Raw genomic sequence first — 15,613 nt, forward strand, 5'->3', positions numbered from 1 at the left:
CCCCCCCCCCCCCCCACGCCCCTTACACACACTCACACGTATCACTGGGGAGGGGAGCTGCGGTCACATCCACTGTCCCCTCGGAGCCGCCCTACGACAAAACCCCGGAAGGCCTGCCTGAGTACAGACTGCGCCTGCGCAGGGACAAATTCGCGACTACAAGTACCAGGATGCTTTGGGCTCCGCTCCAGAGAGAGGGAAGGGGGCGGGTCCGGGAGAGAGGGGTGGGGGAGAGAAGAGGCGGGGCTGGAGGGCTCTGGGGCGGGGCCTGACGGGAGCGGGCGGGACTTACTCTTCAAAATCCTCCATCCAGCGCAAGAAGACCCCATCGTTAAGGCCACCCCCTGCCATTTACGGAGGGGGAAACTGAGGCCCGGGGCCTTGACCCAGGTGGCCCAGGCTGTCGGCGGCAGAGCCAGGGAGGCTGTGGGGCGGGGCGGGGATAGGGCGGGGAGCCCTGGGGCCGGCCTCTGCCTCAGACTGACATGCTGTGTGACCTTGGGCCTGTCACTCAACCTCTCTGGGCCTCAGTTTCCCCATCTGCATAGTGGGGGTCAAGGAACTGTGACAGGGACTCTAAGGGATCGAGGCAGAGACCAAGCGGCCCCGCAGTGGGGCAGGCTGCCCCCCTCCTGGGCTCGGGGCGCACGCGGCACCGTGAATGTTTGTCAGGAGGGCTTCATCTGCTTCTAAAAGGCAGGACAGGGAGAGGATTGCGCCCCGTCCTCCCCCCAAAGCCAGAGAATGTGAGTAGCATTAATGTTAATAGCATTTAAGCAGCGGCGCGTAAAGGTCTGCAAAGTGCTACACGCACGTTACGTCATCCACCACCCCGGGGTGGCTGTTGTCATCCACCTCATCCCAGGAAGAATGGCCGGTCCAGAGTCACGCCCCCAGTGGCCGTCTGGGGCCGGATTTGAACTCAGGTCTTGTGGATTCCAAGTCCCGCGCCCTGCCCCTTTTATGCCGTCTGGCGGCCGCTGAAGCATTTCTTTTGAGTAGCCAGAAGAGACCAGAAACTGCCACGCAGGGCAGCTTTGAGATAATCATGACTAACGTTTACATAGCTCTGACGGGATGCCCTGCACGGTGCCATGAGTTTCCTCTCATTTGATCCTCACTACAGCCCTGGGAGGCAGGAGCTATTATTATCCTCATTTTACAAATGAGGAAAATGAAGCAGACACAGGTTCCCAGGTCCCTCTGGTAGTGAAAATGCAACCGCCTGGCTCTCAGAGAGTCCTATCAGCACCAGCCGCTTGTATCAGGCACCAGCTTCTGCACGAAGCCTTTCCTCTCGGCCCCAAATACTTGTGCCCTCCCTCCCAAACCAAGTACTTAACTAACTGGGTATATATGTCTGCACTCATTTATTTTAAGCTGGATATATTTTATATGTACTTGTTATTAGAGTTTGGGGGTAGAGGGCAGCTAGGTGGCACAGTGAGTAGAGCACTGGCCCTGGAGTCAGGAGGACCTGAGTTCAAATCCGGCCTCAGATACTTAACACTTTCTAGCCATGTGACCTTGGGCAAGTCACTTAACCCCAATTGCCCTCCCTTCCCCCTCCAAAAAAAAGAAAGAAAGAAAAAGAATTTGGGGGTAGAGAATGTTCAAGTGATTCTCTTATTCAGAAAATGAACATTTTCTGGGGGGTAGAAATGCTGTGGGAATCTGGGTGAGGAAATAGGCATCAGGCCCTATCTTCCACCAAGTTGCCTAGTGACCATGTCGTGTGTGTGTGTGTGTGTGTGTGCGCGCGTGTGTGTATGTCTTATGCTTATTCTTCCCTGATCAGAGATGACTAAATATTCAAAGACAGAACTGATCAGGTTATGATTGTATGAGCTTTGAAAATTTGAGTCATCAGAATCCACCAGCTAGTGTCAGTAACAGTCTGCTAGTAGCTACAACAGCCAAGTCCAGAGACAGACCATGAAGCAGGTAAGTAACCTGCTTGATCAAGCCTAGCTGAGCATGGGAATGATTCATCTACCAGCTATACACATCTAGAAGTGAATTTGGTGGGGGCTATGCTAAGGGAGAAAAGGATTCACAGGGCCAGGAAGTGCCCCTTCCCCTTCAGTTGGGTCCACTATCCCCAGAGAATGGGTGGGAATGTAGGGAAGGGAGAGTGTCTCCCAGTTTGGGGGATATTGTTGCAGTTAGGTCCTTGCTAAACCTTCCCAGAAAATATCCTTTAGTAAAAGCTAATTGATGTTAATTGGTGAATTGAATAATTTATATTACATGAATATATTGAATTATATATATTATATGAATAATTGAATAATTTATATTATATGAAACAATAATTTATATTCATTGATGAAACGATACTAGGGATTGGGAGAGTGATCCTAGAGCCTGTACACTAGTCAAATAGATGACGTTCTTCTCCCTTCCCTCCCAAACCTTCTTCCTCCCCTCTCCCAAACTGGCAGCAAAACCAGATTATGTTACAAACAGCAGAGAGACATATTGGAGATCAGCTAGAGATAGCATGGCAGTATACTCAGCTGGAATCCAAGGGAAACAGCAAACAGTAACCATACCTTGTACAAGACCAAGACGGCTCTTAATCTTGGAAATTCCAATGATCTTGGTACTTAAAGTCCAGAAAGAGAAAGCTTTTGCCTAGATGGTCAGCCAAGACTGGATATTGGTGAGAATATTCTTCCTCTTGGGCATTGTGAAGGGAAAGGGAAATTCCCCTAGCAAAAGCATTTGGGCTTCAAAGGCTTGGCGGGGGAGAAGAACAGGTGGGTTAGAAGTTGAGATTTCAGACCTTTCTAGGAGTGTCTTCTTAGGTGTTAATTTAACTTTTGATTACACTCACTAAACTTATTTTTCTCTATAATGTGAGTGCATAGTCCTTTTTGGTCAAAAAATGGGGAGGAGAAAATACTCCTATGAGAATGGGGACACAAATCAGAGTGATGGATTATGAATTATTATTGGAAATCTACAAGTTTTATATGCTAGACTAAATGAGGTGAGGTAGAACTCTGGTTGACTATAGGTAATAAAAGACAGAAGTTAGAGATCTGGGAAAGTCAATTCTGCATGGGCAGAGGGACTGAAAGGAACCCAGAAGTTGGAATTGCTTGAGTTCAGAGTGCCACCTGGTGTCTAATGCTGAGATTACACTCTGAATTGTCGGTCTAGCCCTTCCTCCTTGAACTTTAATGAACAGTACTTGCCTGTGTGAAAGTGGAGAGTATCATGATCTTTTCATCAGAATATAATCATTCTTCACTCCTTATTTGCATTTAATTTTATTAACCTGTTTCATCTACTTGATCAATATGCATTATCAGAGTCTTTGCTCATTATTAGACTTTTCATCAAGAATCAGTGTTTATGACTTAATTGAAGAATCATCCTTTCTTTTCCCATAATGGACTATGTTCATTTAGGCAGAATAGGTAGTACCTTGGTATAGGTCCACTTTCTTTGACTTTCAGTCAAGGCACTCAAAGCAGCCTTTGAGGCTGAGATGCAACAGAGCGGTCCATTCCATCTAAAAGTGAAGTTCTATCTGATGCCCTCTAATCCCACCCTTTAATTCACTTTCAAATATCCTCAGGTACCCTACTTATGAGAAATGTTAAGTTCTACATTGTACACAATAACAGCCACATTGTACAATGACTAACTTTGATGATACTTATCTCTTCTCTGCAATGCAAGGATCCAAAACAACTCCAAAGGCCTCATGATGGAAAATGCTGTCTACATCCAGAAAAAGAACTATGGAGTCTGAATGCTGATTGAAGCATATTATTTGCTTTCTTTGTGTGTGGTTCTAATTTTTCTTTACAATATGACTAATATAAAAATAAGTTTAATATGAATGTATGTGTAGAGCTTACATCAAATTGCATGCCATCTTGGGATAGGGGTAGGGGAGAGATGGGGAGAAAATCTTGAACTCAAAATCTTTTGGAAGTGAATACTTAAAACTAAAGATAAATATAGTAAAAAAAGAGAGAGAGAGAGAGATTAAGTTCCCTCTTCTTCCTCCTGTATATATAAGGGCATTTCTCCTGTTACTCTCCTTCCTGTCTCTGTTTCCTCTCTTAAAACCCTCAGGATGGAACCAGCCTTCCACCCCCAGTACTTATTTTTGTTGTTATTTAACCAGTCTGACTTCCTTTGAAATATTACATTTCTGAAGAAACACTTGTTTAACCATTACAATGTTAGTAACGATCTCATCATACAGCTCTAATTTTTCAGAAAAGTTTAGCTTTTAGGGTTTCTCTGAACTCTTATGTTTGTAATCTCAGAGATCTTCCTCAGCCCCTTTTTTTCAGCAGAAACCCTTCAAAGTCCTCGATTCCATCAGAGGGCCATTTTATCCCCAGCTGGTCAACACTGAAATCAGATTGATTATATACTTTGCAGCCCAAAGGTGGAGAAACTTTATACTGTCAGTTAAAACAAGACCTGAAGCTGACTGTGGCTCAGATCAAGAGCTTCTTGTTGCAAAATTCAGACTTAAATTGAAGAAAATAGAGAAGACCATCAGACTGCATAGGTATGATCTGAATAACATTCCTTATGAATATGAAGTAGAAATGATGAACAGATTTAAGGATTTCGATCTGGAACATAAGTGCCTAAAGAATTATGGACAAAGATTCAAAACATTGACAAGAGGCAGTAACAACAACAACAAAAAACCATCCCAAAGAAAAAGAGCAAGAAAAGAAAATGACTGTCTGATGAGGTTCTATAAATAGCTGAGGAAGAAAAGAAAGCAAAAAGTAAAGGAGAAATGGAAAGATATACCCGACTGAATGCAGAATTCCATAGAGTAGCAAGGAGACATAAGGTTTTCTGGAATGAGCCATGCAAAGAAATAGAACAATATGATGGGAAAGACAAAAGATCTCTTCAAAAAAATTAGAGATATCAAAGGAATGCTTCAAGCAGAAATGGGCATGATAAAAGACAAAAATGGTAGGGAATTAACAGAAGTAGAAGAGGTTAAAAAAAGTTATCAAGAATGTACAGAACTATACAAGAAAGATCTTAATATTAATAATCATAATGGCATGGTCATATATCCTGTCATACATCCTGGAGGTTAACTGGGCCTTAGGAAGTATTGCTAACAATAAGGCTAGTGGAGGTGATGGAATTCCAGCCGAGCTATTTAAAATCCTAAAAGATGATGCTGTTAAATTGCTGCACTCAATATGCCAACAAACTTGGAAAACTCAACGGTAGCCACTGGACTGGAAAAGATCAGTTTACATCTCAATCATAAAGTAGGGCAATGCCAAAGAAACGTTCAAATTATCAAACAATTGAACTCATCTCACACACCAGCAACATTATGCTTAAGATTCTGCAGGCTAGACTTCAGCAATATGTGAACCAAGAATGACCAGGAATGCAGGCTGGCTTTTGAAGAAGCAGAAGAACTACAGACTAAATTACCAAAAGCAAGGGAATTCCAGGAAAACATCTATCTCTGCTTCACTGGCCACATTAATGCCTTTGACTGTATGGATCACAACAAAATGTGGCACGTCCTCCAAGAGATGGGAGTGCCAGATCGTCTAACCTGGCTCCTGAGGAATCTGTATGCAGGCCAAGAAGCAACAGTGAGAACCAAACGTTGAAGAACTGATTGTTTTAAGATTGTAAAAGGAGTACACCAAGGATGTATATTGTCACCTAATTTATATAACTTATCTGTGGAGCACATCGTGCAAAATGCCAGGCTGAATGAATCAAAAGCTGGGATTGCCAGGAGAAATATCAGCAATCTCAGACATTCAGACGATATCACTCTGAGGGTAGAAAGGGAAGAATTAAAAAAAAAACTTCTTGATGAGTGTAAAGGAGGTGAGTATAAAATGTAGCTTGAAGCTTAACATAAAAAAAAAGTAAGATAACAGCAACTGGTCCTATCATTTCCTGGCAAATAGAGGGAGAAGAAATGGAAACATCATCAGATTTTGTATTACTGGGTTCAAAGATTACTGCAAACAGCAACTGCAGCCATGAAATCAAGACTCTTGCTCGCTGGAAGGAAAGCTATGGCAAATCTGACATCACCTTCTCAACAGAGGCTCATATAGTGAAAGCTGTGGTTTTTCCCATAGTATGTGTGGCCATGAGAATTGGACTATAAGGAAAACCGAATGCCACAGCATTAATACTGCTGGAGAAGACTTTTGAGAGTCCCTTAGACAGCAAGATCAAATTAGTCAACACGTAAAGAAATTAATTCAGACCATTTTTTGGAAGGACAAATACTGAAGTTTAAATACTTTGGCCACATAATGAGGACTCATTGGAAAAGGTCCTGATTTTGGAAAAGACAAAAAAGAAAACAAGAGAAGGGGACAGCAAAGGATGAGACTGATGAATAGTCTTGGAAGCAACAAACATGAGTTTGGACAGACTTTGGGAAATAGTGGAGGATACAAGGATCTGATGTGCCATGATCCATGAAATCAAGGACAATCAGTCACTACTGAACAACACTACCACTCAGCTTGGTTGCTTTTTTTTTGGCAGATACTTCAAAGTCCTCTATTCCATCAAAGTTCCATTTTCCTCCCAGCAGGACTATATTAAGCATTGCAGTACACAGTATTCTCGGTTATAAATCCATATCTGTTGCCTTTTAAGATTTTATATTTATTTTGTCCTCTGGTTCTAAAAGAGCCAGTCAGTTTTAATTTATGATTCCTTGAGATATATATTTTTAAATTATGGTTTTCAAGGATTCCAATGATTTTTTAAATGATCTCTTCCTGACCTGTTCCCCAAGTTGACTTTTTTATATCAGTTATTTTAAATATTCTTCTTTTTCAATCATCTGATTTTGTTCTAGTAATTTTTTTTTTAAGCAATCGGGGTTAAGTAACTTGCTCAAGGTTACACGGCCAGGTGTTTCTGGGTGGGTGCTACAGTATCCGAGCCCGGATTCGATCCCAGGTCATCCTGACACTGAAGCCGGTACCGTTACTCGCTGTGCTACCTGGATGCCCCCGTTCTAGTATTTTTTGCTGTCCCACGAAGTCACCAATTTGTTTATTCTAGTTTTCAGGGATCCCATTTCTTGGGTAAGATTTACCACTTTTTTCCTTAAGATATTTTTTCTCCTGACCATTCTTGCCTCCACAGGGTTTTGTTTTTTTTTTTAATCTCTTGCTTAAGATAGTCCTGTATCCCCTAGGGGGAGAAAAAAAGAGCATTTTTTTTTTCCTGTGAGTCTTCTTGAATTCTAAGGCACTTCTTTTGGGCAATCTCCCGATTGCAAGAATTCTTGATGCTACCACATATCTGGTAGGTCTCTAATTTACTTATCTCTCCAGTTTTATTTCTTAAATTATGACTGTTAGGGTCATTCTCAATTTTCTGCTGTACTATTAGGGATTATAGTCAACTCCGTTTCATCTCACTGAGTGTGCTGGGTTCTTGCATTAACCTCCATCTCCTGGATTTAGACCCATAGGAATCTTTAAGGTTCAGAATGGATCTTAATGTCTCTCTTTTGGAGTTTCAAGACATTGTTATGGAACTCAGAGCCCTTGGCATGGAATGTTCTGGTTTAAGCACTAGGATGCTACCCTGGTTAGAACCACGCTGGTCAATCTCTGTTGGTTGTGAGGACTTGCAAAGTCCCTCGCCTGTGGCTTTATGACCACCCTGGCACTTTCTCAGATGAGCCCTCCACTCCTGCTTGAGTGCCTTGTAGACTATAATTCTGACCATGCTAGGTGGCGTTAGCTGTTTGAGAGGTGTAGGGGTAGTCCAATTGCCCATTGGGCAGCTAGCTTTTTGGAAGATTTCTAGTTTTTCATTGGATTTCCTTATTCTCTTTTGGTCTGGTGCCAATTTCAGGGTTTTGCTAAAGTAGTTTTGCTGGAGTAGAGTTATGTGGGAGATGAGTGCCTAGCCTCCTATTAAGCCTGCCTTCTTGACCAGAAGTTACTTATCTTGATAATTTTTTTAAAAAAAATTTTTCCTTTTTAATCAGGCTGGCTAATGGCTTGTTAATTTTCAAAGAATCAATTTTATTGCTTCAGTTATCATTTCTTTGATTTGTTCTTTTGACCCACTCATTGTTTAGAATTTCATTATTTCTATTTAAATCTCTATTTTTTGTGTCCCAAGTATTGTTTATATTGTTATGGTGTATGAAAGATGTTTAGTATTTGATTTTTACACTTATTTGACATTTGGCACAAGTGTTTAATATTTATATTGGTTCCTAATCTATGGTTCCTTTAAACATAATGTAATTTCCTTGTTTATTTCTACCAATGGAAATTTTTTTTTGCTTTGTGTAATAATGATTGTAATTCCTTCTTTTTAAAAAAATTCACCTGATGCATGGTGAATTTTGTCTAGAAGTACTTCATATACCTTTCCACATCAAAATATTTATACAGCCACATTCTGTGGCTATGAAGAACTAGAAACTAAGTGCATGCCCCCCAACTGGAGACGACTAAAGAAACTGTTACACATGAAGAAAACCATTACTGTGCCAGAGGGAGCGATGGAGAAGCATGGAAAGGCATGAACTTAGAGAGTGAAATAGGCCGACTCAGGAAAATGACATGCACAATGATTCTAATGATATAAATGCAAAGAATAACAAAACAATCAAAACTGAAAGCTATGGAATTTTAATGACAACACTTGACCGTAAAGATAAGAAGACACCCACCAGAACTTTTCTGCCGAGTGTGCAGTAAGCTAAGTAGGTATGGAATGTCAAATATAACATCAGACTTTTTCAGTGTTTTGCTTTGGTTTTGTTCTAAGGGATAATTCTCTGTGATAGAGTGGAGTCAGGACAAAGTGGGAAATGCAAGTAATTAAAAATCCATAATTTTTTTTAAAATTAAAGGGCATTCTTGGTTTTTGTCTCTCTTTTCAAACCTTTTTAAAGAATCAAATAAAACTGAGCCTGTTAGAAGTAATCATTAGGCTTCTTCCTACTAACTAAAGGAAAATGATTTATGACTCTTAAAATTTTCAGAACCTTTTAAGTTAAATATATTTAAACTTGGAGTGGGAGCCCTGTGTAATGGACAAAGACTTGACCTCAAAAGCTAGTAAAGATTGGGTTCAAGTCCCACCCTTGACATTCTTGTGACTCTAGTTAAGTTATGACATCTCTGTGTCCCCCCAGAAACTCTTTAAGTTGCAGAATAGATACTGAGTTGCTTTAGCTGAAGGTATTTCCTAAACAAATAAAATCACATTAACTGTCCAACAACAACAAATTGTTATTAACACCTTGTAGATGGCATAAAAAGGTGGTAGTGGAGGTGGTCATTTCAAGGTGATGTATAATTCAATAAAACTGATGTTCTCCGGGTGAGCTTTCTCCTTCAAATGAATCCTCTTATGCTCAGAAAAGTTCTGAGGTGAGCTAAAGGACTGTTTACATTCAGTAGCCTAAGGGAAGTTTCATTCCAGTCTGGCCAAAAGGGCTGGTAAGGTACCCACTCCAGCTAAAAGATTTCTCACACTTAACACACTCAAAAGATGTTTCTCTGATAATAATTTTCTTGTTTGGTGAGGTCTTAATATCAGCTAAAGACTAACACTTTCTATTCAAAGGAGTTTCTCTCCAGTATGAATTCTCTTATGTGCAGTAAGCTGCTGTCTCCACCTAAAGGACTTCCCACATTCATGACATTCAAAAGGTCTCTCCCCAGTATGAATTCTCATATGTGCAGTAAGCTCTTGTTTCCAGCTAAAGGACTTTCCACATTCGTTACATCCAAAGGGCTTCACTCCAGTATGAATTCTCTTATGTCTAGTGAGATCTCCACACTGAATAAAGCACTTCCCACACTCACCACATTCAAAGGGTTTTTCTCCAGTATGAATCCTCTTATGTGTGGTGAGCTGCCAGCTCCGGATAAAGCATTTCCCACACTCACTACATTTAAAGGGTTTTTCTCCAGTATGGATTCGCTTATGTCTAGTTAGGTGCCCTCCACGGTTAAAGGATCTCCCACATTCTCTACATTTAAATGGTTTCTCTCCAGTATGAATCCTTTTGTGTTCAGTAAGCTGTCCACTCCATGTAAACGATTTCCCACAGTCATTACATTCAAAGGGTTTCTCTCCAGTATGAATTCTCTTATGTGCAATTAGCTCTCCATTCCATCGAAAGGATTTCCCACAGTCATTACATTCAAAAGGCTTCTCTCCAGTATGAATTCTCTTATACTCAGTTAAATGTCCATGCCACTTAAAGGATTTCACACATCCCATACATTCAAAGGACTTCTCTCCAGTATGAACTCTCTTATGGTCAGCAGGAGATCCATTCCCGCCAAAGAACTTTCCACAATCATTACATTCACACAGTTTTTCTTCAGTATATTTTCTGTGATGTTCAGTAAATTCTAAATGGCAACTGAATGACTTACTGTATTTAGATTTGCAAAGCTTCTCAGAAAAGAGTCCATTGTGTTTCCTTTCATCTGACCACTGTTTGAGATTTGTTTCACATGTATCACATTTAGTTAAATATTTTCCTGTTTGTACTCTCTTTCGTGGAATCAGAAGTGGCCCCACACCAAAACCTTTTCCAAAGACATCACATTCTCTGGCTTTTAAAGTAGGAATTTTTCTCTCTATGATTGTTGTCTGCTTTGAGAGGTTTTGATGGCTATCTCGTTGCTCTAATCCGGCGTCATATTCTAAAGTTTCTCCTAACTTAGAATTTACAGGATAATCCTTTTTGAGTCTTTCCTTCGATGACTCTCCCATAGAAATACGCCATACTGGAATGTCAGCGGCTGTACACGTAGGCCTCCAACAAGGGCAGTCTGAAATTAAGGAGAACAAATGTCAACAAACACTCCTCTTTACTAAGAGAAAAAAAATTACTTTATATTAAGTTCTAATTTTTATCTCTTCTATTTTCTAATTTTTTCTTTTCTATCAAAGAAAATGATCAATAGTCTAAAAATGGTAAGACCAACATTATTAATAGGAAATGATCACCATCATCGATAATAGTAGTAGATAGCATTTATATAGTACTTTATGGTTTGCAAAGCATTTTGCCAATATTATTTTACTTTATCCTTGCAACATGGCAGCTAGGTTCCATTACTACCCCCATTTTTACAAATGAGGAAACTGATACAGACAGAGGCTAAGCAATTCCCTAACGGTCATCAGCTACTGAACATCTGGGGTAGGATCTCAACTCAGAACTTCAGGCCCAGCACTCTATCTCTGATGTCACCTTGCCACCATTTAATTGATACTAAACACACGTGAGAACACAGAACATAGCACCTTGTTGCTTTAAATGGATTCACGCACAGAAGACTAAATGAATTACACTTCAGGTTACTTAAGAAAAATTTATACACACACATATACATATATAAAAAGAGAGAGATCATTAGAGAATGATTTTTTTAAAATCAACTTAGATAAATAGCTATGCTTTCAGCAAGATAAATATTTACTCAAGAAACTACAGACTGATAAACATGATGCCCATTTCTATCAAAATTCTAGTTATCTGTAAACAAACAGATGCTTTATGAACTCTTTTAAAAGTATCAATCATTAAGGCATAAGATGGAACATTAGGAAACCTGGAACAAGGAAAAAATTCTTGTGTCTTTAATTGGATAATTTCTTCACTAGTTATCAAAGCATGATAAAGGTATTATGCATCTAGATTTCATCAACTTATCTGAAAGAGATTCTAAAGATTAAATTGCTCACAATAATATGGAGAAATGTATTTTATGTGATGATACATACAGGTAGGTAGCTAAACAGACCACATCCAAAATTCTGTATTATTGAACATTTTTATTAAAAACATCAAAGGTTTTCAAGTAAGAAAATATGTAAGGCGCCATTATGAATACTACAGATGACACAGGGCTAATCTCTTCTTAATCAAGATTAAAGTCTTGACAGGTTGGAAATAATGGGCTAAAATAAAACATGTTTACATTTCACTAGGAAAATTAAGATTCTGCATTTAGATTCAAAAGCACAAGTGCACAAGGACTAGTATGAAGTTCAGGATGACTGGAAGTCTTGTTCTGATGCACCAATAAGAAGAACAAATCTGAACATTTGATGTAGCAGAGGTGGTGGAGGAGATCAAGCACGGGACTTGGAGTCAGGATGCTTGTTTCGGACTCCTGAGCAACTAATTTCACCTCTTTCAGCCTTATCTGTAAAACAGGGGTGCCAGCACCTACCTTAAAAAGGCTACAATGATGCACTGAATGAGATTATACATGAGTGTACACACACACAGTGCTCTGTGAATCTTAAAAGTGTGACATAAATACTAATTAATATGAAGGTCAATGACAGTTAGGTCCCATGAATGCCAAAACATTCATGACTTTTGTGCATAGTAAAAATCTATGAACAAAGTACAGTTCCAAAGTGTTCTGCTAATCAAATGGGTGGAATAAATTGAAGCATAAGAATATAATGGAATATAATTGTCCTGAAATCAATGACAAATATGAGGAATTCAGAAAAACATGGGAAAGATTTATACAATGGTGCAAAGAAAAAACAGAGGGGGGAGAAAGATATGACAACAATTCTACAAATAAATATATCAAAAGACCAAAATGTTAACATTAAAAGATTGAGATAAATGTAATGACTAAGGTTACTAGCAATGGTTACAGAATGCAATGACCAATGAGTTTCCATTGGTGGAAAACATTTCCTTCCTCTCTGCTAAGATTTAGTTGCCAAGATATATCATATATATCATATATATATCAATATCATATACTCTGTCTATTACAACCACTGAACTGGACAGCTTTGAACTTTCTTTTGGAGGGGGGAGGTCGGGGAATAGGAAGTGATTATTGTTTAAAAAATAAAATGTATCAACGAAACATTAAAATACAAAAGTCCTACTGACTTCTATTGGTTGGAATATTAATGAGAATAAAGTTTCAGTAAGTAGAATTGAGTAATAAAGAGAATGCACTTGCCTTGAGTCTTTAAATCTAATCAAGAGACTTTAAAATGAAAAAGAAAACGAAGGATGAAACATGCATGTTTGTATCCATCAGGTTAAATGCCACAAAGAGTAGCTATAACACAGGAAGAAAAGCAATAGAGACAACTAGACTTTCACAATCGAAAAAAATCCAATGAACCAGCAATAAAACCCATGGCCCAGAGGTGATGTCATGCCCTCACACTCCACCCCATCCCCACACTGAAATAGGTAACTTATGCTATGTATAATTAAATAGCTTGTTTCTGAACAAAATCAAGATGGAATAGAAGTAAGCAACTTTGGCGAAAATTTTTTAGCTAAGGACTGCTGATAAAAGTCTAATATATGTAGGAAATGAATTTTTTAAAAAATTTAAATCAAAGACCCGTACCAAAAATGGGAAAAAAAGAAATGAACAGTCATCAAAAGAAAACCATCAACACATACATCAGAATGTGCCGACTTACTAAATACAAGAAAAAATAAAAGTAAAGATAAAGCTTCAGCACACACCTTTTGGAGGGCACAGTTAAGTCTGTGAACTGGTTCATCTGTTTTGGTAACCAATTTTCACTTATGTGACTGATATATAAATTCTTCAAACACTTCAACCCTAATACGTGGCCAATGATTTGCAAAAGATAAAGAAATTCAATCAGGGGCGGCTATAGTTTAAAAGACAGAGAATGAAGACACCATTTCCTGTTAGTTAAGATAACTGGAAGAATTTTGCAGTCACTTACAATGGGTATGGGATGTTTGCTTTCTGCCAAAGCCAAGTGACTATGTCCATGCTCAAAAGTGAAGGTTGGTCTCCGTCCTAGGAGAGAAGGGAAGGGGAGATGGAATCACGAAGCCTCTTTTTATATTCTAGTTTATCAAGAAGTGTCCTGTTCTTAAAAAAGGAAAAAGATGAAGAAAACTGGAGCCAAATAATGGATCAGCAGAGAAAAGAACTATGAGCTCGTGAGCTCCCATCACTCCCACCTAAATTTCCTCAAAACAGGTCTAGAAAATGCACTAGACAGAATCCTGATGGGGAAACCCCCAAATTCACAGTGAATTATTTGTCTTGCCCAGGATCGCATCAGGAGATGAGAAGGGTCTGGGGACCAGTCTAGTGAGGAGCCCAGGGCCTGTATGACACAGGCCTTCAGGGAACAGTGGTGGACCAGGGAAGAGAAGAATCCAGATCTGTATACATCACCTTTAGAGTGCAGGAATAAGCGCCAAATTGCAGCTTTGGCACCCATCATTCAGCTCTAGGTCACAGATCTAGGGTGAACTGAGAAGGGGCCCTCTGCCCAGGGTTGTATTAGCAGGGATGGAAGCCCAGAGAGAGAATTAAGTCTAGAATCAGCAGCAGTGTGTCTCAGATCTCAGGAGCAGTTGGGTCTGAGTTCCCCATAAAGACTAGTTTGAAGCCTACAGAGAAATAAGCAGGGTGGAAATCCCAGAGAGAAAAGGAGTCTAGAATTCTGCCACTATGGACTAGCAGAATTTCCCAGCTGGCTGACAGCAGATGACCACAGCAGCATCTACTTTTGCTCAGACCCAAACCCCTGCTAGGAAATTGCAGAGCTCAGACCAGGGGGCAGCAAGGAGACCCTGCCCTAGGTCAGACCATCGCATGAGCACCGAAAGCTTGCAGGTCTCCAACAGGTCCCTAAGATCTTGTAATAACATGACACTCAATACTTCCAGAAAGTTGCAATAGGACCAGTCCAGACTTCCTTCCAGAAGTGGGCAGAGGCAAGTCCTAACTTAAATTCCAAAGTCAGGATGTTGGCTGGAAGAATGAGCGTACAAAAAAAAAGAACCCCACCGTAAAGTTATGATGGCTGGGATGCTTGGGACACAAAACCAGAAAATAATGACTTCAAAACATCTACAGGCAAAATCTCAAAGAAAAAACCAAGTTTGGACACAAATTTGTAAAATGGAGCTAAGAATGTTTTGTTTTTTGTTTTTTAAAGCAATTGGGGTTAAGTAACTTGCTCAAGGTCACACGGCCAGTTATCTCTGGGTGTGGCGCTAAGTATCAGAGCCCAGATTTGATCCCAGGTCATCCTGACTCTGGGGCCAGTGTTCTTACTCACTGTGCCACCTGGCCACCCCTTAAGAATGTTTTTATAAGTGAAATTAGAGAGCTTGAGAAAAAAAAAAACTGGAAAAGAAGTAAGAGCTAGAGAAGAATGACAAGTGAATTAATAATCTTGGCACAGGAAGAACAAAACCTTGCCCAAGCAACAAACTCCATGAAAATTAGAATGGACCAAACAGAAGCCAATGACTTCACGAGACAACAAGAAATACTAAAAGTCAAAAGGCTCGAAAAGATAGGAGAAAATATAAGATATCTCACAGTAAAAACAACTGACCTGGAAAACATATTGAAGGAAAAAAAAAATTAAGACTCTTTGGACTATGTGAACACTACAAAAAAAAAATAGAGCGCCAGCCCTGGAGTCAAGAGGACCTGAGTTCAAATCCAGCCTCAGACACTTAATACTTACTAGTCATGTGACCTTGGGCAAGTCACTTAACCCCAATTGCCCTGCCCTCCCCCCTCCAAAAAGCAAAAAAAAAAAAAAAAAA

At 39.8% G+C, this 15,613-nt stretch overlaps 2 protein-coding genes across 4 annotated transcripts in view; both read right to left on the reverse strand.

Moving 5' to 3' along the window:
- LOC138161820 (zinc finger protein 420-like) overlaps positions 1-160 on the reverse strand; it is a 22,197-nt gene extending 22,037 nt beyond the window's left edge. The window contains exon 1 of one of the 3 annotated variants that reach the window (XM_069088775.1): positions 37-160. The gene's annotated coding sequence lies outside the window, so the exon portion shown is untranslated. The remainder of the gene's footprint in view (positions 1-36) is intronic. The other 2 variants (XM_069088776.1, XM_069088777.1) reach the window with 2 other exon arrangements.
- An 8,487-nt stretch (positions 161-8,647) lies between these two features.
- The window catches only part of LOC138161829 (zinc finger protein 107-like), a 35,588-nt gene continuing 28,622 nt past the window's right edge, over positions 8,648-15,613 (reverse strand). The window contains exon 7 of the mRNA XM_069088806.1: positions 8,648-10,149. Within this exon, the coding sequence (XP_068944907.1) occupies positions 9,601-10,149 (549 nt within the window). The 3' untranslated portion in view covers positions 8,648-9,600. The remainder of the gene's footprint in view (positions 10,150-15,613) is intronic.

The sequence above is a fragment of the Petaurus breviceps genome, unplaced genomic scaffold (genome assembly GCF_028583685.1).
Source record: "Petaurus breviceps papuanus isolate PSGF00001 unplaced genomic scaffold, PetGlider_PUasm1.0 185, whole genome shotgun sequence".
In the NCBI taxonomy this organism is placed as follows: Eukaryota; Metazoa; Chordata; class Mammalia; order Diprotodontia; family Petauridae; genus Petaurus; species Petaurus breviceps.